We start from the raw sequence: 23,811 nt of genomic DNA on the forward strand, positions 1-23,811 counted from the left end.
TCCCACACTAAAATGACAGGTGTTTCAGTTTCATTGTCCAACCCCTGTATGTATATATATATATATATATATATATATATATACACACACACACACACACACACACACACGTAACATTTTAAAAGCACTTAATATCAGGAAAATGTTAACATTCATTGGGAAAATTTCATTGGGAAAATTCACTGTGATTTTTCTATTGAAGTATATTTGTTAATCCACCCTACAGCACAATATTTATACAATCAGTACTAGAAATATATGACTCACATTATCAGTTCACATGCAGTTTACTGTTTCTATTTTTAATTCAAATTATTTTGCATCAACTCTGTTTTCATCAGCGAATATGTTTCTTCCACTCCTTATATAAACTATTGAGGCTGTTGAATCTGAATGTGTTACAATAGGCTGGTGATGCGTGTTCACTACACTCCAGTCAACCAATCAAAATAGAAGAGCGACCATCTAACTGACTTGTTGCACATTTTGCACTGAATGTCATACTAGTTTGTAAACACAGTATAAACATGGCAAATTTTAGAAATTTGGGAGTGAACAATGAATACATGAACAGCTAAAATTAAAAAATAACAGCATAAAAATAACAGCATAAATTTAAAGCTTTCCAAAAATATGTTTCAGAAAAATAAAACCCACACTTTAAACGGGACATTTAATGTAAAAAAAAGTACATTTTGAGTGCATTAACACATTTATTTGGGGATCTGGATCTTACCAACCCAAAAAACAGTCAAATAAAGCAATTGTGATCTGCCTGATGAACACAGCAGATATGGCCAAAGACTAAAAATACAATGAATTCTGTTATATCAACTATTAATATTAGTACTCCTAGTGCTGCCCCTCCAAAACAACAGAGGTCACTTGTCTCCAGAGTATTATGCCCAATTTAAATTTGTGTTGAACCTATGCCATAGGTAGAATGGCCTGATGCACACCTCTCCAGAAATGCAACTCGTCGCGTCTATGCAGACAACAACGACCGTGATTGGTCTGCAGTTAGACGAACATGGTTAAAACTGCTTGAGTCTGGAAGTCCACAAATATTTACTTCCCGACATATACACTCCCTAAATAGAGCACTTTAAATATTTGCAAAACTAATACCACTACACCACTACATTGTGTACTACATAGGGTTGAAAAAGATGTTTGAAATTCAGAAATTCAGATGCCAACACACAAGTATAATCTTTCACAATGGCATAGGACACTTATATAAAATTGTTTTTATCTCATTTAGGAACAAAAGGTAAGATTTGGGGTTTTTCTGCTCCCCCTAGTGATTTTTTCTTTTACAGCTAAGTACTGAAATTGGTAGAAAGCTCATGCAGCACTACAAAGTCTACTTGTTAGCTGACAGAGTAGAATAACCCACTGTTGACAAATCAGAGTTGAGGCCAAGCTTCAACAGTAGTGCAAAATAATCATAATAGGAGGAGGTAGGTAGTCCTTTACAGGGCAACAAACACACAAATTCACTCACACCTACGGACACTTTTGAGTCACCAATCCACCTACCAACGTGTGTTTTTGGACTGTGGGAGGAAACTGGAGCAACCGGAGGAAACCCACGCGGAAATGGGGAGAACACACCAAACTCCTCACACACAGTCACCTGGAGCAGGAATGGAACCCACAACCTCCAGGTGCCTGGAGCTGTGTGACTGCAACACTACCTGCACCGCCCCTTATTGAAAGTCTGTTTCCAAAATTAACATAAAATTAGGGAAAAAAAACTACAGTTCATCATCATAACTTAAATACACCATCGCATTCAGTTTCCAACAGCAGCAACTCTTGTCTTAATTTTTTTCTGCTTAAGATCCCTTAAATATTAAACTGTCACTTTTAATGAAATAATGTTTGACCAGAAAACTGATATTTTATGTCTTACGGAGACTTGGATTTAATTTTAAAAAGCCACCCTGTAGGTAGTAATAATGTAAACAGCCTTTTTATCAGGCAAAGTAAGTTGATCGGGGTGGCCAACTTGCAGCTATTTTCCTGCATAAGTGCAGCTCTTTCGTTCATAATAAAAATATAGTTTTAGGATAGATGTACTTTTAGACGATTTTGAAATTGGAAAACAGGATACAACTCATTTCTTATTTGTAAACAGAAAACCGCAATTAGAAAAAACAGCACAATCCTGCTCCATCGGTTTCTGGGGCTTTGGTGACTCAATCCATGTTTGCTTTCATCTTTTCCCACTGATTTGTGTTTTCTGTTGCGCTGCAAGACAGCCTTAGAACCATACCTTAATGCCGTTTTAGACACATCAAAAAAGAAACCACCCACTATATATGCCGGGTTGTTTCGTCTATCACTGGGGCTGAGGTGGCCGAGGTGGTAGGGCCCCGGGGATGGATGAGGTTCGCCCCGGGTTCCTCAAGGCTCTGGATGTTGTGGGGCTGTCCTGGCTGACACGTCTTTGCAACATCGCATGGACATCGGTGGCAGTGCCTCTGGACTGGCAGACTAGGGTGGTGGTTCCCCTTTTTAAAAAGGGGGATAGGAGGTTGTGTTCCAACTATACGGGGATCACACTCCTCAGCCTCCCCGGTAAGGTCTATGCGGGGGTACTGGAGAAGAGAGTCCGACCCCCGATCCCCACCTTCACCTGTCTGCAGACCAGAAATTCCTCCACTCATCCACTATCCCTCCCTCTCACACTCCACCAGACACCACTGAGACACCAGAACACAAAAGAACACATTTAAAAACACTACACTAAAGTGTGGATTCTGTCTCTAGATGGGTCAATTGCTGATGCATTGGGCGTCTTTGAGTGAATATGATGCATGAATGGTGTATCAACATGGTAGGTGCGTCTAACAATGTGGGCAGTTTGTGGACACAGGTTTAAAAATCTCCAGCTGTACTGCTGAGTCTGATCTACTCAAAAGAGTGCAACACACACTGATATACAGAAATCCCAAGTTGCAAAATCACAGGTCAGGGAGGTTCTCCCTGACCTGGACCCTGGGCTAGAAAACCTCACACACCAAAGGAATTGAGAGGGCTAATATGTATATTTGTCACATGAACTTACCATACCATGCCTTTTACAATCATTTAGTCTGCTGTGGGCATTAATGAAATCACTATGGCAAACAGTACAGTGGGCAATACTTTCATTGTTTTTCACTTTTATCAAACGTGTACATTTTTGAGTAGTCAGAGGTGAAATGAGGAAGGTCCTGCCTTTGCTTTCTCTGGCTCTGCCATGATGCTCCTCCTCACTCACTGAACGCATTCCATCTACAAACCGGATTCCAAAAAGTTGGGACACTAAACAAATTGTGAATAAAAACTGAATGCAATGATGTGGAGATGGCAAATGTCAATATTTTATTCGTAACATAGATGACAGATGAAAAGGTTAATCTGAGTAAATTTAACATTATAACGAACAGCTGGAAGACCAATTAACACTAATTAGGTCAATTGACAACATGATTGTGTATAAAAAGAGCTTCTCAGAGTGTCAGTGTCTCTCTGAAGCCAAGATGGTAAGAGGATCACCAATTCCACCATTGTTGCGCAGAAAGGCGTTAGAATGGCGTTACCCAGCGTAAAATAGCAAAGACTTTTAAGTTATCATCATCAACCATACATAACATCATCAAAAAATTCAGAGAATCTGGAACAATTGCCAAGGGCCAAGGTCGTAAAACTCTACTGGATCCTAGTCATCTCCGGGCCCTTAAATGTCACTGCACCTCAAACAGGAATGCCACTGTTAAGGAAATAACAGAACGGACTCAGGAATACTTCCAGAAAGCATTGTCAGTGAACACAATCCACCGTGCCATCCACCGTTGCCAGCTGAAACTCTACAGTGCAAAGAGGAAGCCATTTCTAAGCAAGCTCCACAAGCTCAGACGTTTGCACTGGGCCAGGGGTCTTTTAAAATGGAGTGTGGCGAAATGGAAGACTGTTCTGTGGTCAGATGAGTCACGATTTGAAGTTCTTTATGGAACACTGGGACACCATATCATCCGGACCAGAGAGGACAAGGATAACCCAAGTTATTATCAATGCTCCGTTCAGAAGCCTACATTACTGATGGTATGGGGTTGCATGAGTGCTTGTGGCATGGGCAGCTTGCATGTCTGGAAAGGCACCATTAATGCAGAGAACTATGTTCAAGTTCTAGAACAACATGCATAACAACATCCCATCTGGACGTCATCTCTTTCAGGGAAGACCCTGCATTTTTCAACAAGATAATGCCAGACCACATTCTGCAGCAATCACAACATCATGGCTACGTAGGAGAAGGATCTGGGTACTGAAATGGCCAGCCTGCAGTCCAGATCTTTCACCTATAGAGAACATTTGGCGCATCATAAAGAAGAAGGTGCGACAAAGAAGGCCCAAGACGACTGAACAGTTAGAGGCCTGTATTAGACATGAATGGGAGAGCATTCCTATTTCTAAACTTGACAAACTGGTCTCCTCTGTCCCCAGACGTCTGCTGAGTGTTGTAAGAAGAAGGGGGGATGCCTTGTCCCAACTTTTTGGGGATTTGATGACACCATGAAATTTTGAAACAACATATTTTTTCCCTTAAAATGATACATTCTCTCAATTTAAACTTTTGATCTGTGATTTGTGTTCTATTCTGAATATAATATTAGATGTTGGCACCTCCACATCATTGCATTCAGTTTTTATTCACAATTTTTTTTAGTGTCCCAACTTTTTTGAAAAAAAAAACAAACAAAAAAAAAACAAACAAAAAGAATAAACACTGCCTGCCCACACTAAAAACTGATTGGCTGACTGATGGACTCTTTGCAGAGAACAGGGGCCAGTTGCACAAAACACCTTAAGTTAAGTTTTTCCTTAAGGTCCAAGTTAAGGTTTCCTTAAAATAAAATTGTTTGCAAAAAACATGGTAACCCTTTTCCTTAAGGTTTCCTTAAAATGTTAATTAATGTATTTAAGATTTTTTTATTATCTTTGTCTTATCCCCTTAAGGAACCCCTTAAAGTTTGTTAAACTTTTGCACAAAACACATTAACAACCAAATTAAGGAATGACAGAGAAGGGTGTTCTGCAACCGAGAGAATTGTTTGATCGTTTTGAGTTGGATCACGCTACTTTCTGCAGCTGTGCTCTTCCTGCTGCAATGCAGTTAATGATTGCTCTTAGATTTTTTGCTACGGGATCCTTCTAGTGAGTAATAGGCAAGGTATGTCATGTCAACAAACTCCACAGTGTGCCATTTCATTCACCATTCACAGTTTCAAATGCCCTCGCCTGTCTGCTTTTATTGGATTATTCCAGAAGTATTAGCTTTTCCTCCTCTGACTAATTTGGTTTTCTTCCATTTTTTTTCTGAAATTTGCAGACCAAAAATTCCCCCACTTATCAACTATCCCTCTCAATACAGAGACACCAGAACTCATCAGGGCCACCTTTAAAAACACTACAAAACTACACCAAATATGTCCATATTAGTTTATTATCAAGGTTGCCCTATTTGAGTTTTATCTCAAAAGTGCATTTAAAGCACGGTCTCATAGTCTCTATGCTCTTTACAGAAATAAAAATCTCCCTTTTTTATGAGCTCATGTCTGGAACAGTGGTGGCCTAATTGTTAGACAAGAAAGCTTGACACTGGAAGGTTGCCAGTTAAACCTCCACTACCTGCAGGAAAATGTATGCCAGGGGTGGGAGGTTCCCTTCCTAAGGGAGTTTTCCTTGCCCCTGTTCCCTTTGGCTTGCTCACCTGCATATTTTACACTTCATGTTAAATCTTCTGTCTTTACTGGAATTCTGTGAAGCTGCTTTGTGACAACATCAGCTGCAAAAAGCACTATACAAATAAATTTGATATGATTTCATATTCTGATTTGAATTCATTACTACTTTCCTGTCCAGCCTGACTCTGATGGAAACATACCGTTTGAGTGAACATTAAAATAAAAGCAAATTACTAAGTTCAGTGTAAATATACAGAGAATGCATCCTTATCAGAGAAAGTAGCCACGCTGTGTAATTTGCTCTGCTCAGACCCCTAACTGCTGCTGACAGCCTCCAACAGAATTCTGAACTCGTTTTCATGTCCTCGGTGAGCTATGGTGACCAGCTGAGTGATTCCTCTTCCCTGCAGATGAGGTGTGATTGATGGCACACTGGGAAAGCCAGGTTTTACTGATACTAGCATCTCTCCTTTTCAGGTAAAAGTCTGCTCTCTCCTGCTGCTTTGTGGTGAACTGGCATACTACACAAGGGTGAAGTTAGCACCTTATTAACCAGCATATTTTTTTTTCAGGTCCTCCTTAACACCACTGTTGTTTCATTGTGCTTTAACACTGTAAATTTAGCAGAAAATATAAGACAACAGTGCATTTATGGATATCTGAATGTAACATATTAGGGTATTTAAGGTGGCACTCCCCGCGACCCGAACTGGATAAGCGGTTACAGATAATGAATGAATGAATGAAAGGTAGCACTCCACAGCAACACATGCCTAGCTGACTGCCTTGCAACACATTAGCAACTACCTAGTGTAGCGTAGTATATATATATATATATATATATATATATATATATATATATATATATATATACACTGACGATAATAAATGCTGGGGTTCTTTAATCCCTGGCTCCAAGGCTCTGATTGATCTTTTAGGCTTAATGGGGTCATAAAATTGGGGGTACCACTTAATGTCCAGAAGAAGAAGGGGGTCTTAGTCATCTGGTGGTCATAAAGTTTGAAGAGGACCACTCACTGTCATCCTGGGGGTCACTGAAAAGTGTTCTGCTTAGCCTTCGCTATCAGATATAGGTGTATGCGTGAGTTTGTGTGTGGAATGCAGGTCCCGTCTCCTCCTTTTTATAAAACAGAATGGAGAGTCAGAGTCTTAATTTTTCATTTCTTGATCTGGATCCATACTCCACTACACTAGCATACCACCGCACTACCTAGAAAAATTTCACCAATCAATATTTATACTGTAGTAATAGTCCAGGAACAAACAGCTATATTATCACCTAGAAACAACTTAGCAACTCAGACCTATAACCATAGAAATACCTTAACATTTGCCTCACAAAACCATAGCAACCAACTTAGACACTAAAGCAACTGGCATGCAGCACCTTAGTAAATATCTAGGAGTACCATAACCACTGCCAAGCAGCACCTTAGCAACCAGCTTAGATTCCACAGCAGCTGTTCAGCAATACCCTAGGAAAGACCTGAAATACCATAACAACCACATAGCCTGCATAAGGCTAAATCAGCCTGCCTTTCCCTTCATCTTCTCTCTAAAGTCACCAAATTATTTACAAACCACTGAAACCTCTGTGGCTGCATCCCTTGCATTCTGTATTGTTATACATGTTTATCTGTTTAAAACACACAAACCAATTGTATGTGATGTCACTAGAAATTTACCTACTTAAGTAAAAGGCAAAAATAGAAACGTTTTCCCTGCATTTTCAAGAATGTACTGTCTAATCCACCTTAACCTTTTAGACAATTAATGTCATTTTAGGAGGCAGATCCTTGCATCTTAATCACAATTTTCATATTCAAGCATTTAGTTCCACCTTAAATGAGTCAGTTTAGAGCCTTTTTTGTATTATTCTCCAGCTTCTAACTTATTTCCACATTAAACATCTATGAGAAGCTAAAGCTAGCGCTAAGTTTTATAAACAAAACTAATTTTGAAACTCTACTTATGTTCCATTTTGTCAATTTACAAATACCTGATTAAGTGTACATCATGTCACTAAAACATTTATTTACTAGGGAAACGCTTATATTTGCTGTGTACTACCAAGCTTGATTTCTCTGCCCCACCTTAAATAAGTAAATAGGAGAATATGCAAGGCTTTTCAAACACAATCTTTACTCCTTAATTTGTCTAAAACACCCACACACATATGGAAGCAAATCTGTCTCAGACTTTGAAATATTACCACCTTTGAATTTGTAGCACAGAAATTATGCATCTTCAAGTTAAGTCTTCAGACTTCCACCTCTGAATATTTTGCTTCGCAATTATGCATCTATATAATTGCTCTTGAATTGAACTCATGAATTTTCAAGAACACGTTTCACTGTTATAATTCAAGCTTAAAAAAATCAAAACAATATATTTCGAAGTTGCTCAAATTCGATAGACGAAATTCAGATGCCAAAATACGAGTGAAAATATTCAGAGTACACGTCCAGGGTAGAAAGCATAAGCAATCGATTCATTTGGATTTTTTTTTTGACCTTAAATAGTGAACTTGTTGCATTCTGTCGCTGCTAGATGGCAAAATACGAACACAACTTCCATAAAGTGGAAAAACTACACGTTTAGCATCCTTCCGCGGATATTATATCTTGATTTTTTGACTTGATAAAAAAATTTCTTGATTTCACCTTCTTCGTGTAAAACAGACAAAACACCGTCCTGATATATTTGAAACGTCACTATCCATCACTTTCTGTATACAAAACACACGACCTATGGCGTTTACTCCTTTCAATCTATACATAAGCATTTGTACTTCTGTTTTTCTCCGAAATTATTTGCTGTTAACTGTTCTGTAGTGGGGGCGGCACGGTGGCGCAGCCACACAGCTCCAGGGACCTGGAGGTTGTGGGTTCGATTCCCGCTCCGGGTGACTGTCTGTGAGGAGTTGGTGTGTTCTCCCCGTGTCTGCGTGGGTTTCCTCCTGGTGCTCCAGTTTCCTCCCACAGTCCAAAAACACACGTTGGTAGGTGGATTGGCGACTCAAAAGTGTCCGTAGGTGTGAGTGAATGTGTCTGTGTTGCCCTGTGAAGGACTGGCGCCCCCTCCAGGGTATATTCCTGCCTTACACCCAATGATTCCAGGTAGGCTCTGGACCCACTGTGACCCTAAACTGCATAAGCAGTTACAGATAATGAATGAATTTTCTGTAGTGTTGTTTGTAACCCGCCTCCACAAGGCCAATATTTCCTCTCATTTTACTCAATCTCTGGTCATGGAGATTTTTAGAAGGGCAAAGACGCTTTTTGGGTCCAGTAAAATATAACATTAACTTTTTTGACTTGGACATTTCATGGCTGCACTCTGTTTGTAGACCTGGCAACACTCTGTTTGTAGATCTGGCAATGCTATGGGTTTGAACTGTAAAATGATTGGACAGAGGGTGGGATCTCAGGCAGGCCCTTTGAGAGGGGGATCACAGGAGCTCCACTCCGGACTGGGAGAATATAACGCACCAGCAATGCTATGCGAGGCAGCAGTGATTTAGCTTTGACTGATTCTATAATCTACGAACACACACCTTGGACATTTCTATAAATAGGTACAGTAAATATCTTACATATTGCTCCTTTAACTGCTTTTCCATAACCAGCAATCTCTTATTGCTGGAGGGCAGGACTGTTTCCGTTAACAGCAAGCTGGTTGGCTCTTTATACTTAAGGGTGGGACTTTAATCCACATAGTGCTTGGGATTATCTGGCAACCCGTTTGTTTGAAAAAAAATTGCTTTGCTTGCCCTGGTTTTTCTGTTATTTTTTGTGTCTCCTGTTATTCCTGTTCTTATTTCTATTCGTACCACAGGAGTGGCACAGTGGCACGGCAGGTAGTGTCGCAGTCACACAGCTCTAGGGACCTGCTCCAGGTGACTGTCTGTGAGGAGTTTGGTGTGTTCTCTGGTTGATCTGGTTTCATCCCATAGTCCAAAAACACATGTTGGTAGGTGGATTGGCAGCTCAAAAGTGTCCGTAGGTGTAAGTGAGTGTGTGTGTTGCCCTGTGAAGGACTGGCGCCTCCTCCAGGGGATATTCCTGCCTTGCACCCAATGATTCTGGGTGGGCTCCGGAGACACCATGACCCTGAACTGGATAAGTGGTTACAGACAATGAATGAATGAATCTTCACAGGATTATTTACTACAGAGGCACTTCAACTGCCACCTGCTCCTGCAGCAGTGTTTCTGGTGTTCCTAAATCAACCAAAAGCAATAAAAAATGGCAACTCCTGGCTGTTTTGCTTGCTCAGAGTGTGGCTTGTTTAGTTTAACCCCCTTCCCACCTCTAGCAATAACGATAGTGGATGTGTATGTGCTAAGTGCCAGCTAGTTAGCACTCTGGTGGATAAGGTGGGCCAGCTAGAAGTGCGCATCCGTGGCTTATTATTATTTAAGGATAAACAGTGAGATTCATTGCTAGCAATTCCGGGTGCCTTAGGAAGAGTCAGAACCCCCTTGACTCAAGCGTGAGAGCCCTCCCAGCCCCGCTGAATGGGTGATGTCTCTGCAACATAGCCGGAAACCTAAGGCTAATACTAACGCTGAGATCAAGGCTAGCCCACTGGGACACCACAATCCTCTGATTCACATGTCAAACAGGTTTGCCCCCCTCAGCAAAGCACCCGCTGAGGAGCCCGTTAAAAGTGAACTCTATAACTCTATAGCTAATCCTATGGGGGTGCCAGCAGTAACAGTTAGCTGTTTACTGGGAGCCAGAAACCGACAGCAGATCTTCGGCGTAAAACTACTGGATGTCCAAGTGGTGTTCCGAAAAATCAAGTGGGCTTTATAGACAGGGTGCTGTTCAACTGTATTGAGACTGTGTCTTTCCCCTGAATTAAATGTAAAAGTCAAAAAACAAAATCAGCTCATTTCAACAACATAATCAATATTAAATTATACACATATAATAGCAACACCTCAGAACCCAAATATTGTGTTACTCTGTCACACCTGTCTCTGTGGACGCTTCGCTTCCACCCCTCACTTCACGCCGGATTGCAACTTGAGTCTGTGACTTACTCTGGGGACTTCAGTTCCCATGGTTCAGCAGATGGTCACATGACTCCATCAACCAATGGGAACTCTTTGGTGCGCTCCGGGTCACCTGAGTTTTAAGTCACAGCTGTTTTGTATCTGGACATAATTATTCAGTTAGTATATAAACCCAGGCTTTGGCATCTGCCATTTGCAAAGTATTGCCAACCCTTATGTTACTTACTGAGCGAACCTTGTTTATGAAAGCCATCTCGTGTATGACCCTTTCTTACGTTTCTCTTTACTCTGTCTTTTGGATCCGGACTGCTAGTGTTTGATACTTTGTGTTTTTGACCTCAGCCTGTACATTACAAATCTCTAGATTTCCCTTTTTGGTTGTGACTGTTCTTTCTTTACAGTGTGTTTTGCACTTTAATTTCTGTTAAGTAAAACTGTTCCTGCTAAAAACCCGCAAGCGTCTCTCCTGTTTACATAGCCTCACATACTCAATATAAGATCACTAAACTCAAAAGCAGTCATCGTAAATGATGTTATAAGTGTTAATAAATTTGACATTTTCTGTCTCACAGAAACATGGGTTAGACCAAATGAATATTCAGCACTAAATGAAGCCACACCTGTAGGCTATAATTATGTACATAGCCCAAGATTATCAGGCAAAGGAGGAGGAGTATGTGTAAAGTACCATAATACCCTCAGTCTTAAACAATGTGACACCTTCACTTCTTTTGAGGTGCTCTCCACCATCATTACAAAGCCAGTCACAAAAAAGGATGCATTTTTATTATGTAACATTTAGAGACCAACAGGGCCCTACTCAGAATTTATTAAAGAATTCAGTGATTTCGCTGCAAACCTAGCTGTGTGCAATCATAAAGTTATAATTATAGGAGATTTCAATATCCATTTTGAGAAGGCAGATGACCCACTAAAAAGGCATTTACTTCAATCCTAGACTCTATTGGTATTACTCAAAATGTAACAGGGCCTACACACTACTGTAGTCACACTTTAGACTTAGTTTTGACACTAGGTCTGAACATAGACAAAATTAATATCTTATCACAAACCGTATAATAATAAAACCATCTACCACCCTACAATTTATAGAAAACCTTAAAACAAACATCACAGACACTAGAGCAGAAATGGTGATTAACCAAGCTGGAAGTGTTCCAAACTATCGTTACACTTATATAGCGCCTTTCTAGATACCCAAGGACGCTTTACAATCCACGCTGCTCTGAACGCTCAGAACACTCAATCCACACACACACTGGTGAGAAGTGGCAGCCAAACGCACAAAGCGTGCTCTCAACCAGGAACGACCATCCACCTGGAGGACTGCATCGGGCACTAGGGTTTCGCCCAGGATAGACCACCAATCCATAACTGGGCACACACACAAACAGACATTCATTCACATATACACTCATTCACTCACACACCAGGACGGACAGCCTTGCCGACCTCCAATAATAAAAATAATCCTATAGTCCTGTTTAGTGTGTTTTCCAGAACTACAAAAATTCAGGCAGGTTCTGAACAACCAATTCCGGCAAATTCTCACCAGTAAAGCCTTTATGGACTTTTTTAATAATAAAATTGAGAATATTAGACAACAAACTCAAACCCACAGTAACACATCCGACCTGGCTGCCACCTAATTTGGCTGATATAAAATAATACAATTGTAAAAGAAAGACTTGAATTTTTTTACCCACTCCCACAATTAGAATTAGAGAAGATTATCAACTCCACAAAATATACAACTTGCACACTTGAAGCAAGTCTCACAAAATGACTCAAAGAAGTACTACCAGCTATTATCAATCATCTTTTAACTATAGTAAACTCATCCCTTAATTTGGGCCATGTACCCAAAGCTTTTAAACTAGCAGTTATTAAACCTATAATCAAGAAACCTAATCTTAATTCTAGCACATTGTCTAATTACAGGTCTATTTCTAATCTGCCATTTCTATTCAAGATCTTAGAAAAAGCAGTGGACCAACAACTTAGTTCATATTTACATAGGAATCATATTTATGAAAAATTCCAATCTGGATTCAGGCCACATCAGCACTGATAGCTCTAGTCAAGATAACAAATGATCTTCTTCTTGCTTATGATCAATGGTGATATGATTATGATCGGTTGGTTCTTCTTGATCTCAGTGCAGCTTTCTATACGATAGACCAAAATATTCTCCTAGAAAGATAAGAACACATGGTTGAAATTACAGGGACAGCCCTATTATGGTTCAAATTTTACTTAACGGAACGTTATCAATTGGTAAAAGTAAACAATTTATCTTCAAATTATTCCAAAGTCCGATTTGAAATTCCGCAAAGCTCTATTTTAGGACCATTATTATTTACATGTTACCACTAGGCACAGTTATAAGAAACTATGACATTAACTTTCACTGTTACGCAGACGACACGCATATGTATATTTCAGCCAAGACAGATGACAAAGATTAAAGAAGATAGAGGACTGTGTAAAAGATGTGAAATGCTGGATGTTGTGTAACTTCCTCCTTCTAAACAACAACAAAACAGAGGTCTTGCTTTTGTGTCCAAAGGTGGCCAGAAATAAATGATCAGATTTAATTTAAATCTTGCCTCCTTTCCTGTTAAACCTGGTTTAACAGCAAAAAATCTTGGTGTCATAATTGACCCGAATTTATCATTTGATCAACACAGACAGTATCACTAAGACAGCTTTTTTACATCTTTGCAACATCACCAAGATTAGAAATGTCTTATCCCAGCAGGACACAGAAACATTAGTACATGCCTTCAAGACTCGACTATTGTAACACACTACTGTCAGGAGGCAGAAGCAGAAATTTAAGAAAATTTCAACTAGTTCAAAATGCTGCAGCCAAGGTCCTCACTAAAACTAGAACATTTGAACATATCAGCCCAGTTCTATCTTCACTTCATTGGCTGCCTGTTAAATTCCACATCGATTACAAAATTCTGTTATTAACATAAAGATCTGCATGGGCTCACTCCTGAATACCTTCAGGATACTATTTCCTATTATGAGCCTCCATGATTACTCAGATCACAGAGTACTGGATTTTTAATAATTCCCAGATTTCAGAAGGCCTTAGCTGGGGGATAGAGCTTTTTCTTATAAAGCCCCCCAACTCTGGAATGATTTCAAAACTCATTTGTTTAGTTTTGCTTCTGGTTGTTAAAGCTCCCCCATAGATAAATGCGGCAGATCCAGGGGGAACTGAAACGCTGGTGCTGTCATCCCCCCATTTCACGCGATCACTCAGGTTTGTCGATAGTGGGGTGGAGGTATGACAGTGGGAGTGTTTCAGAATGCTCCCGCATCTGTGTGTCTTTCTGATTCTTTCCTTTTAGTTAAAAGCTGCCATAGTCAGATCTGCTGGAATCATTAGCCACACACTGGAAATGTTCACATTTTCAGCTTTACAAACACCACAGACTGAAACTAATTCTATCTCTTTAGCTTTATCTGTGTAAACGAGTGCCCACCTGTCCGGCTAGACACTGATGGATGACTGTCAAGCTCCTCCTCCACGCTTCAATCCAGCTGCCCACACTCCAGCCACCACCAAGTGCCTTGGAGCTGCACACCCTACACTGAAGTTTTCAGACTTCTAACTATTATTACCAATAGATTGACCAGAGGACAATAGGTCACACCGCGACCCTGAAATGGAAAAGCGGAAAAGAAGATGAGACAATAGGTCACCCCTTGTGAGCCTTGGTTCCTTCCAAGGTTTCTTTTTCAGCTGAGGGAGTTTTGCTTCATCATAATTCATAGTTAAATTTATATTAATTGAGGTCCTGTTCACAGGTCATTCAGTTTAGCAGACTCAGACTCAAACTAGAAGAAAACTCAAATTATTTTTACAGAAAATTTTACTTATTTCTGTCTGCATTATTTGGAGACATTTCCACCTTAAGTGGCTTAGTGGTTAGCACGTTCGCCTCCCAGCGCTGGGATCTTGGGTTCAAGTCCCATCTGGGTGGAGTTTCCATGTTCTCCCCGTGTCTGCATGGGTTCCCTGCTCTGGGGCTCTGGTTTCCTCCCACAGTCCAAAAACATGGAGGGTAAGTGAATTGGCTTCTCTAATAACTGAATGAATGTCTGTATGTGTGAGTGAATGTGTGTGAGCCCTGATATGGATTGGCGCTCTATCCTGGGTTAAACCCTAGTGCCCGATGCAGTCCTCCAGGTGGTCGTTCCTGGTCAAGAGTACGCTGTGCGCGTTTGGCTGCCGCTTCTCACCAGTGTGTGTGTGTGTATGTGGATTGAGTGTTCTGAGCATTCTGAGCAGTGTGGATTGTAAAGCGCCCTTGGGTGTCTAGAAAGGCGCTATATAAGTGTAAAGACACATACATACACCAACTCTCAAGAAACACATACACACAAACTCTGCACAACACACACATACTTCAAAAAGAAAAGGTAGTAAGCAAACACTAACATCATGCAGCACCCCCACTCCAAAAACACTTGCTCGGCCTCACAGCTGATATTTAAAAGATTTCTATTTTTAAAATCCTTGCTACAGAATGAGCTAACTCAGTGGGGGCAACATATCAGCCTGTCAGACTATATCCAGTGGTAACAACACTTAAAGGCACAGCTTTTTATAACCTGTTCAATCTACAGCAAAAATAATGCAATGACATCTTGCTACGATTTTAACTTGACATAAATGAGAACGATCACTTGACCTAAAATATAAAAACAGAAATATCAATCAACTCTTAAGAAACTGTTATTGCTGAAACTGTAACTGAAACGTCCAGCTTAGAAGTCCAATAACAATTTCCTAAAAGTATTAAGAAGCAAATTAATCTAAAATAAGATAAATGAACAACTGTAAACAACCTAATTCTACGCTTACAACATGATGCAAAAAATAAACATTTATAAATATGTTTAAATATTTATTTTAAAAAAATAATAACATAACACATCTGTAAAAATATGCACTTAAATGCAACAAAGGGATATCATGATATTTGGAGCCAAAGGTCAGTGACATAAAGGTTTAAACAATGACAGTAATAAATAAAGTAAAACCATTTTCCCCATGATTACACAAGTAGAAAAGAGAAGATATTGTACCTATACATTTAAAAAATAGACAATAATGTCATTTTTTTGTCACATACAAATGCAAGAATTTTTGTTTAATTACAGCAGGTCTTTTGCTATTTTATGAATTCTACCTCCTGTCACTCACTATCACATGTCAGTACACTGCGATCTTCAAAGGATAGTACCAGTTTGGTCTGAGCAATTTCTTAGAGCTTAAAATCTGTCCCAGTCAGTAATACATTGTCTTTTGACAAATTAACTGAAGCCTAAACTGGAACTATGAAAACTGTAATTTTATAATCACACAGTATTTTATAATGGCTAAATGTCAAGATAATATTAATAATAATAATAATAATAATAATAGTAATAAACATGTTTCAGTAAATTTAAAGGCAGGGTTTGCAATTTTGGTGACTGCGTTCATTAGCAGTAGGTCATCCAGACCTACAATCAAACCGGTAGGTTATAGTAAGATATATTTTTTTAAGTACCTCTCTTGCTATTATATTCAGCGCATCCTCCTCAGCCGTCAGCCCATTTCTGTTCGGCGTTCTTTTTCGTCCTGGCCCTTGAGAACCCATTGGGCTGGAAGACGTGTTGATTATCCGTTCAGTTTAAGGGTGATGTGAGTAATTCTTCAGAGAGCAGTCCCGCTTTCTGTCCTTTACTATGAATTAGGGACGTTCCTCTGATATATCAACACCGCGGAAGTTGCCTTCTAAGTCGATGTTTGCAAGTAAGCCTCTCACAATTTTGTAATCCGGTGGGGGTGGGGGGCATCCGTGTTGCTTTGCTTCCTGGGTTGCCTTTTTAAAACGCCAAAGATAACACGAAAGAAACCTCGAATTTATCCATTCACACATCTAATACGCGTGTTTTATAAAATGCACAGACACCTTTAGATTAACTTAATTGATTTAGCGTCATAATGTAGATTATTCCAGTCTTCTAATGACTCGGTTGCCCATTGCATTTCTGACATGCGCTCAAGTTACATATTTCCTGGTTTAAGTAAATTTCCTGGTTGTTGGTTTAAAGCAGTTTAAAGAGGTCCACGCAGGCCTTGTCTGAGATCACGACAAGAGTTAACTCTGAACATCCGTGGTATTTCTGTTAGGGTGGGTTATCCTGCGCGCTCCACACCCTCATAGTTATTTTTGATGTTGTGAACCGGGTGCTAAAAACAGAAACACTACTGTGCACTCTTTAAATTCGTAATCCTAAACCCATAGTCTTTCTGAATAAACCTGATATTACATCAACATATAACATTGTTCAACTAAGATACTGAAAACTTTAAGTAAATTAAACCAATTCATAATCATTTCAGTATTATATCTGCCAGCATGTTTTGGGTATTTTGTGTGTGCGTGTGTGTGTCAGATATCAAATTGCGGGGACCAAAACCTGTTTACACTCTCATTGTGGGGATTAGTCTTCCTTGTGAGGACCAGCTGGTGTAAATCATTACATTTTAATGTGAAGTCATGTTTTAAGTTTGAGTACTACACAGATAGTAAAATGACAATAATTCAACATTGAATTGCCATCAGGAATAATCATTGAATCAACATTGATTTCTGATGTTGATTCAGCATTGAAACTGCTCGTTATGACCAACACGGAATAAACAATCAACATAAAAATAAAAAAACGCATTCCACATTGAATTACCACCAGGAAAAAGCACTGAATCAACACTGATTTCTGATATTGATTCAGCATTGAAATAGTTTATGTCCGACATAATGTTGAATAAACAACCAAGGCCAATACAAAATCAACTTTTTCAGTCAAAAGTTAAATGCAGTAAAGTGGATAAGTTTAATTTGCAGGTGATTCAATAATGATTCAGGCCATAAAACAACTTCTTCTTCATCTTTCGGCTGCTCCCATCCAGGGTCGCCACAGCAGACCAACCACAATCCGCACACCGATCTGGCAGTTTTTACGCCGAATGCCCTTCCTGAAGCAACCTGCCCTATTTTAACCATAAAACAACTTAATATATAAAAATGCTCTCTCCTCCACAAAATAAAACACAACACACAATTGAGTTCAGTTACATTATTTTACCAACCAAACCAAATTTATTTCATGCAACAAAACACATAAACCTTGGGGTGGTGTGGTGCGGTCCAGAATTTCAGGTGAAAAAATACCCAAAAAACTACTTAAGCAGTTCATAATGTGACAAGCAGTTTTTCAATTTTTCTTCCTTTCTTCTCTTTTGGGTGCATAGTGCAGCCACTTCATGACAACATCTGAAAAAGATCATCAGGGTCAAACATTTATGATGTTGGTGGGCTGCTGAACAGACAATAAAAAAATAACACTTTCAGGATATATTCAAACACAGTCTCTTAATAATTGATTCAAATAGCAAATGGGCACTCAAATAACTACAATGGGCACTACAAAATATGCTGTGAAATTGAATAAAATAAACAGTAGTGACAGAGTATACCAGCACCAGTTTACCAGTATATTTCCTGCAGCTTAAAAAAAACGACATAATATCTTGATCCTTAGTTGTTTTATATGAACGCCACAAGAGTTGCTGGCTCACATGGGGTGTGGAAGGTAAAAAGCTTGACTGTTCTCTGTTCTTCCCCACCTGCTATTCTTAGCCACCAAGGAAGGGTTAAGTGGGAAATTGTTCAAATTTTATATTTCACTGAACCATTCATGTAAAAGATATGGGAGTGGAAATAAGAGAAGATGACAACTGTAAAGACCTACCAAAAACACAGTTTTTTAAGAGGGTGTCTTTAAATGGCCTTTTACATCCTTTCCCAGCCCAATTAAATTGACAGGCCAATTCAAATGTGGCATATTGTTGTCTCTGGTGTTCCACCAGCCACAACAGTAATAGACAGACAGACTCACAGTCTGTGCGCCATGAGTGGGTTGTGAAAGAAGCAGTCAGTGAAGTGAACAAAATTCTTTATTAAACCATCCACACGACATGACGGCCCCGTCAGTGCAGCCCCTGACTGCGATGCATAAGGCGTCCGAGCACGCGATGGAGCCTCGTGGGCACACCGGAGTTCCACTCACTCTGGATATATCATTTTCGTGATCATTAATTGTATCATGTGAAACTACATGCCATGACTTCGTGCATCGATTCAGGGTTCAAATACTAATCACACTGTGGTCCTGATCTGGAAGAGAACTGAGTGTTTATTCCTGAAATCTATACTATAGTATGACTTAAGCAACACACTGCATTCCACAATTGTGTCTGACCCATCCCAGTAAACATTTAGCCGTTGATTCAACGTTGAAATAACGTACTTGACTGTCGTCTAATCAATGTATTCTTAAGGTTGAAAATGAAAGTTGAAAAGACGTCCAAACACAGACGTTGAAAAGACAACTAAAAAAGTCACATTAAAGACGTCCTTTTAAAGCCGTTATTTCAACGCTGAAATCACGTACCTAAATGTCGTTCAATCAGCGTTTTTCTAAGGTTGAAAATGAAATTTGAAAAGACGAATAACAAAGTAACATTAAAGACGTCCTTTTAAAGCCGTTATTTCAACATTGAAATCACGTACCTAAATGTCATTCAATAAACACTGAATTAAAGTTGAAAAGACATCCAAACATAAACTTTGAAAAGATGAGTAACAGAGTCACATTACAAATGTACTTTCAAAGTACAGTAGGTTCCATAAAGAATTTAATGGTTCAGACTGGATTTTAATGGTGTCTACATCTAATAGTTTTCATCATGTAACCCATTAGCACTTAATGGTTCCTAATGGTTCCATTATTTATTTTAATAGTTTCCATTATGTAACACTTCTATTAGTATTTAATTGTACCTGTCAGTTCACAATCCCGGTTGGAAAAAAGCATTACACCCATAGGTAAAAGCAAAATATTTATAAACATATTGGCAAATTTTTGTAATTAGCCCAAAATATGTGACTCAAACATACATGGCATGGCATACATGTATAAATGCATAAATATATATATATATATATATATATATATATATATATATATATATATATAATGTAAATATGAAAAAAATAATATTCTGTATTCAATTACACATGTAAATGAAACAAAAATTTGCATACTAAGATAATGATGTACAGATTTGAACAAAGTACACAGTATAGAGTGTACAAAAGCTTGTCACTGGGGCTGTACCTCTTTTAGGTACAATACAGTACCTTTCAGTATTCTTTTATGTAGTCATGTTTTGTATTAGTTAATGTACTTGGAACCATAAGGGGCTAAAATGTATCATTAACATTAGCTTTATATATACCACCCCAGTGACAAACCATTTTGTACACTGTGGTGACTAAAGTGTACCAGAATTATTAACACAAATATTCATAATGGGTGGCACGGTGGCGCAGCAGTTAGTGTCACAGTCACACAGCTCCAGGGACCTGGAGGTTATGGGTTCGATTCCTGCTCCGGGTGACTGTCTGTGAGGAGTTGGTGTGTTCTCCCCGTGTCCACGTGGGTTTCCTCAGGGTGCTCCGGTTTCCTCCCACAGTCCAAAATCACATGTTGGTAGGTGGATTGGCGACCTTCCATAATCAAGTGTACGAAACAATTACTTACGTAAAAAAGCAAAATCAAAAATATAGAATTTTTTTAATTAATAAAAATCCACCTGAAGAGGAAATACGCAAAACTGACATTTTAATATATACATTAAATTTTACCTTTTTTTTTATCTGTTTAACCCAATACATTTAATTAGTAAAAATATGACAGTGGAAGGAAAATTATTGCTTGTGTTTTCAGTACACATCTTCTGTTAGAATGAAACTTGAAAATAGTGTACTGGCAGTCATATACCACAGGTTGTACTGTACATGTCCACGCACAGGCCAGTGTGTTGTTTGAGTTTGGCAAAGGTAAACCTTCTATGCAGAAATTGTGTGCATTGGTTCAGTGGAGGCATGAAAGGTTTAGTACAGGAGGTTGATCACTCGAGTCACACTCTGCAACTCCATGTTTAAAATGCATCTCTGGAGAAATGTCATGATGTTTTCAAGTGTGCAGGGTATTCAATTTTGAAGTCGTGATACATACAGGTGTTTGTGAAGAAGGCATCATCTACTGCACTATGACAGCAAACCTCAACTCAGCTTTCACCACACTCTGGCTTCCTCTGGAAACACCAGTTTCCCAGTCCTGATCTTTCAGGTGAATTATCAGATATAATGTTGTAGGTTCACCCTACAGAAAAACAGAAATAGACTTGGCATGACACACTAAGACATAATACTGACTTTCCATTGACTGTGACTATTTCAGTTGGTGTGGCAACAGTTTACTTTATCATACTTAATGAGGGGGTCAGAGTTGTAAGTCAAGAAAAACAAGTTTATTCTTGAAGTCAATGCCTATACATCATGAAGAAAAATGCTTTAATAATGATCCCATACCTATTAACTATTCATTTATATTGGTGCCCCCCTCTGGAGTTTGGTGTTTTCTTACTGTGTCTGTATGACACTGTGTGCTCCTGGTTTCCTCCCATGATCCAAACACATATTGGCAGGTGGATTGGCTACTCAAAAGTGTCCATTGTGTGAGTGTGTGAGTGAAATTGTGGGTGTGTGGTGCCCTGTGAAGGACTAGTGCCCTGTCTAGGGTGTGTTCCCACCTTGCGCAGAGTGACTCCAGGTAGTATGTAAATATTTTGTACCCACCACAACCTTGAACTGGACAAGCAGACAATGAATGAATACATGAATGAATGAAAGCACAAAAGCCACATTGATGCAATACTTGTTAAATTATTATTTAGGTCAAATGTTTAAATCAAATCTGTAAGCTTTGAAGTCTTCTCTCATCTCAACGTCAGTGTGGAGATGTGTATTTTAGGGAGTACAGCTGTAAATCCATTGCTGAACTGATGAATTTTGTTCACTGTTAGAGTATGGATTCCATCAACCTCATCAGACAACTGTAAAAACAAAGCAGAACACAATAGATGAAAGCTTTGTTATAATAATCCAATAAATTATATCAATAAAGACAATAGTGTAGAGGCAAATAAGATAGAATAAGGAAACAATATTAGACAAATATTAATAGAATAGAATATTAATAATGGTCTTACAGTAAAAGACTAATATAAATCTAGTATTATATTATAGTATTATATTATAAATATTATAATAATATTATACATATTATATATAATATTTTCAGAATTAAAAAAGATACAATAATACTTATATGATGTTGGTTCACTTGCCACCAGCACTGGGCATTTGGTGACAATGCTGTTGACTTCCTTGCCTGATAAAATTACCGAAACCTTCAGATCTCTGCAACATTGAAAAGTGGCACATTTTCTAGCTTTTGCTTGAGTGACATATGCAAGGTGTGCTGGAGGATGGACAGTATTGACTCAAAACATGTATGCTTTCATTAATAATCAGACCACAGCAAATACGTTTTAAAATATTATTACTAATTCTACAATATAATAAAATACATACTTGCATTAGTGTTCCCCACAACATTTATATTTCACAGTTAAACCTTTGGGAACATGAACATACTCCAAGTTAGTTGGATGCCTGAGCGGGAAAAAAATTGTCAATCTAACAAAATATTGTATCATATGTAAATGTTTTGGTGCACCTGATAAAATTATATGTATTGATTTTCTAAGTAAAAGTAATAACAGAGTACAATACATCAATATTTTACACACAACTTCAGATAAAAGTACCGTTCATCTGATGATTTTCACATATTTGGAAAAGCACAAATGTGGCCTGCGCAAATGGTATTGTATGATTTTACTTTCCAGCCCAGCACTTCTTTTGATATTTGGTTAACATTCACATTGTTAGCAAGGTGGCTTGCATGTAACTGCAACCCAGACCTGCTGAAATAAATGTCAAAAACATTACTGTTAATAATGTAATATTACTTTGTATTTTTTATACAGAATGGGTTAACTAATTATCCTCATCTACGTCTTCACTGAGATGCTAACCTAGCATAGCTGTTGCTTTGCTAGAGCTCTTTAAATACTTATACTTTACCAGAATGAGTGAAACTAAAGTTTTATTAAGATTGAATATCACTTACCTCTGAATATACAAGCCTCCTCCTCTGTTTTAGTAATGCCTGCTTCCACAAACCGTTGAAAAATCATCCACTGAAACTTATTTTGAAGCTGTATTCAAACTCAGAGTAACCGTTATCTGAAGGGGAGGGGCTCTCTCTCTCAAACACACACAGACATTCTCTCTCTCTCTCTCTTAAAACGCTTTCCGGACGTCCACTGACAATATTAATTTGTCCCAAAATAACAGACACATTTTGGACGTCCACTGACGTTAACTGGTCCTGAAGTAACTGACTTGTTTAAAACGCATTTTAGATGTCCACTGATGTTATCAGTTCGTCCCAATATAACTGACTTGTTTTAAACGCCTTTCGGACGTCCACTGACGTTAGCAATTGGTCCCGAAATAACTGACTTGTTTTCAATGCATTTTGGACGTCCATTGACGTTGTCAATTGGTCCAGAAATAACTAACCTGTTTTCAACGCATTTAGGACGTCCATTGACTTTGTCAATTGGTCCCGAAATAACTGACTTGTTTTCAATGCATTTTGGACGTCCATTGACGTTATCAATTGGTCCCGAAATAACTGACCTGTTTTCAACGCATTTCGGACGTCCATTGACGTTGTCAATTAGTCCCAAAATGACGGACTTGTTTTCAATTAATTTTGGACGTCCACTGACGTTTAAAATATGTCCTTATACCTTATACCTTAATGTGTTTAAGCAGTTTTATTTCTAATACTGAGGTATGCGGTTCTGTGTGACATAAAAACCCACAGAAAAAAAATGCTCACATCGTCTTGTAAAATACGCCATCAAACCTCATAATTACTCAAATTAAA

At 38.7% G+C, this 23,811-nt stretch overlaps 1 protein-coding gene and 1 long non-coding RNA gene across 14 annotated transcripts in view; both read right to left on the reverse strand.

Moving 5' to 3' along the window:
• lrrfip1a (leucine rich repeat (in FLII) interacting protein 1a) overlaps positions 1-16,853 on the reverse strand; it is a 99,299-nt gene extending 82,446 nt beyond the window's left edge. For all 9 annotated transcript variants that reach the window (XM_066686899.1, XM_066686898.1, XM_066686894.1 and 6 more), the window contains exon 1: positions 16,380-16,853. In XM_066686899.1, the coding sequence (XP_066542996.1) occupies positions 16,380-16,469 (90 nt within the window). In that variant the 5' untranslated portion in view covers positions 16,470-16,853. The remainder of the gene's footprint in view (positions 1-16,379) is intronic.
• A 3,076-nt stretch (positions 16,854-19,929) lies between these two features.
• LOC136710854 (uncharacterized) lies at positions 19,930-23,432 on the reverse strand. 5 transcript variants are annotated; one of them, XR_010804672.1, is made up of 6 exons: positions 22,984-23,432; positions 22,619-22,777; positions 22,383-22,463; positions 22,113-22,208; positions 21,539-21,841; positions 19,930-21,108 (listed from the first exon to the last, which is right to left on the reverse strand). It is a non-coding gene; the product is annotated as an uncharacterized lncRNA (long non-coding RNA). The 5 variants fall into 5 exon arrangements; XR_010804674.1 differs by having other exon boundaries at positions 19,930-20,450; positions 20,962-21,108; positions 21,539-22,208; XR_010804675.1 differs by having other exon boundaries at positions 21,539-22,208; positions 22,619-22,774.
• Positions 23,433-23,811: the final 379 nt, after the last annotated feature.

The sequence above is a fragment of the Hoplias malabaricus genome, chromosome 12, assembly GCF_029633855.1.
Source record: "Hoplias malabaricus isolate fHopMal1 chromosome 12, fHopMal1.hap1, whole genome shotgun sequence".
Classification (NCBI taxonomy): Eukaryota; Metazoa; Chordata; class Actinopteri; order Characiformes; family Erythrinidae; genus Hoplias; species Hoplias malabaricus.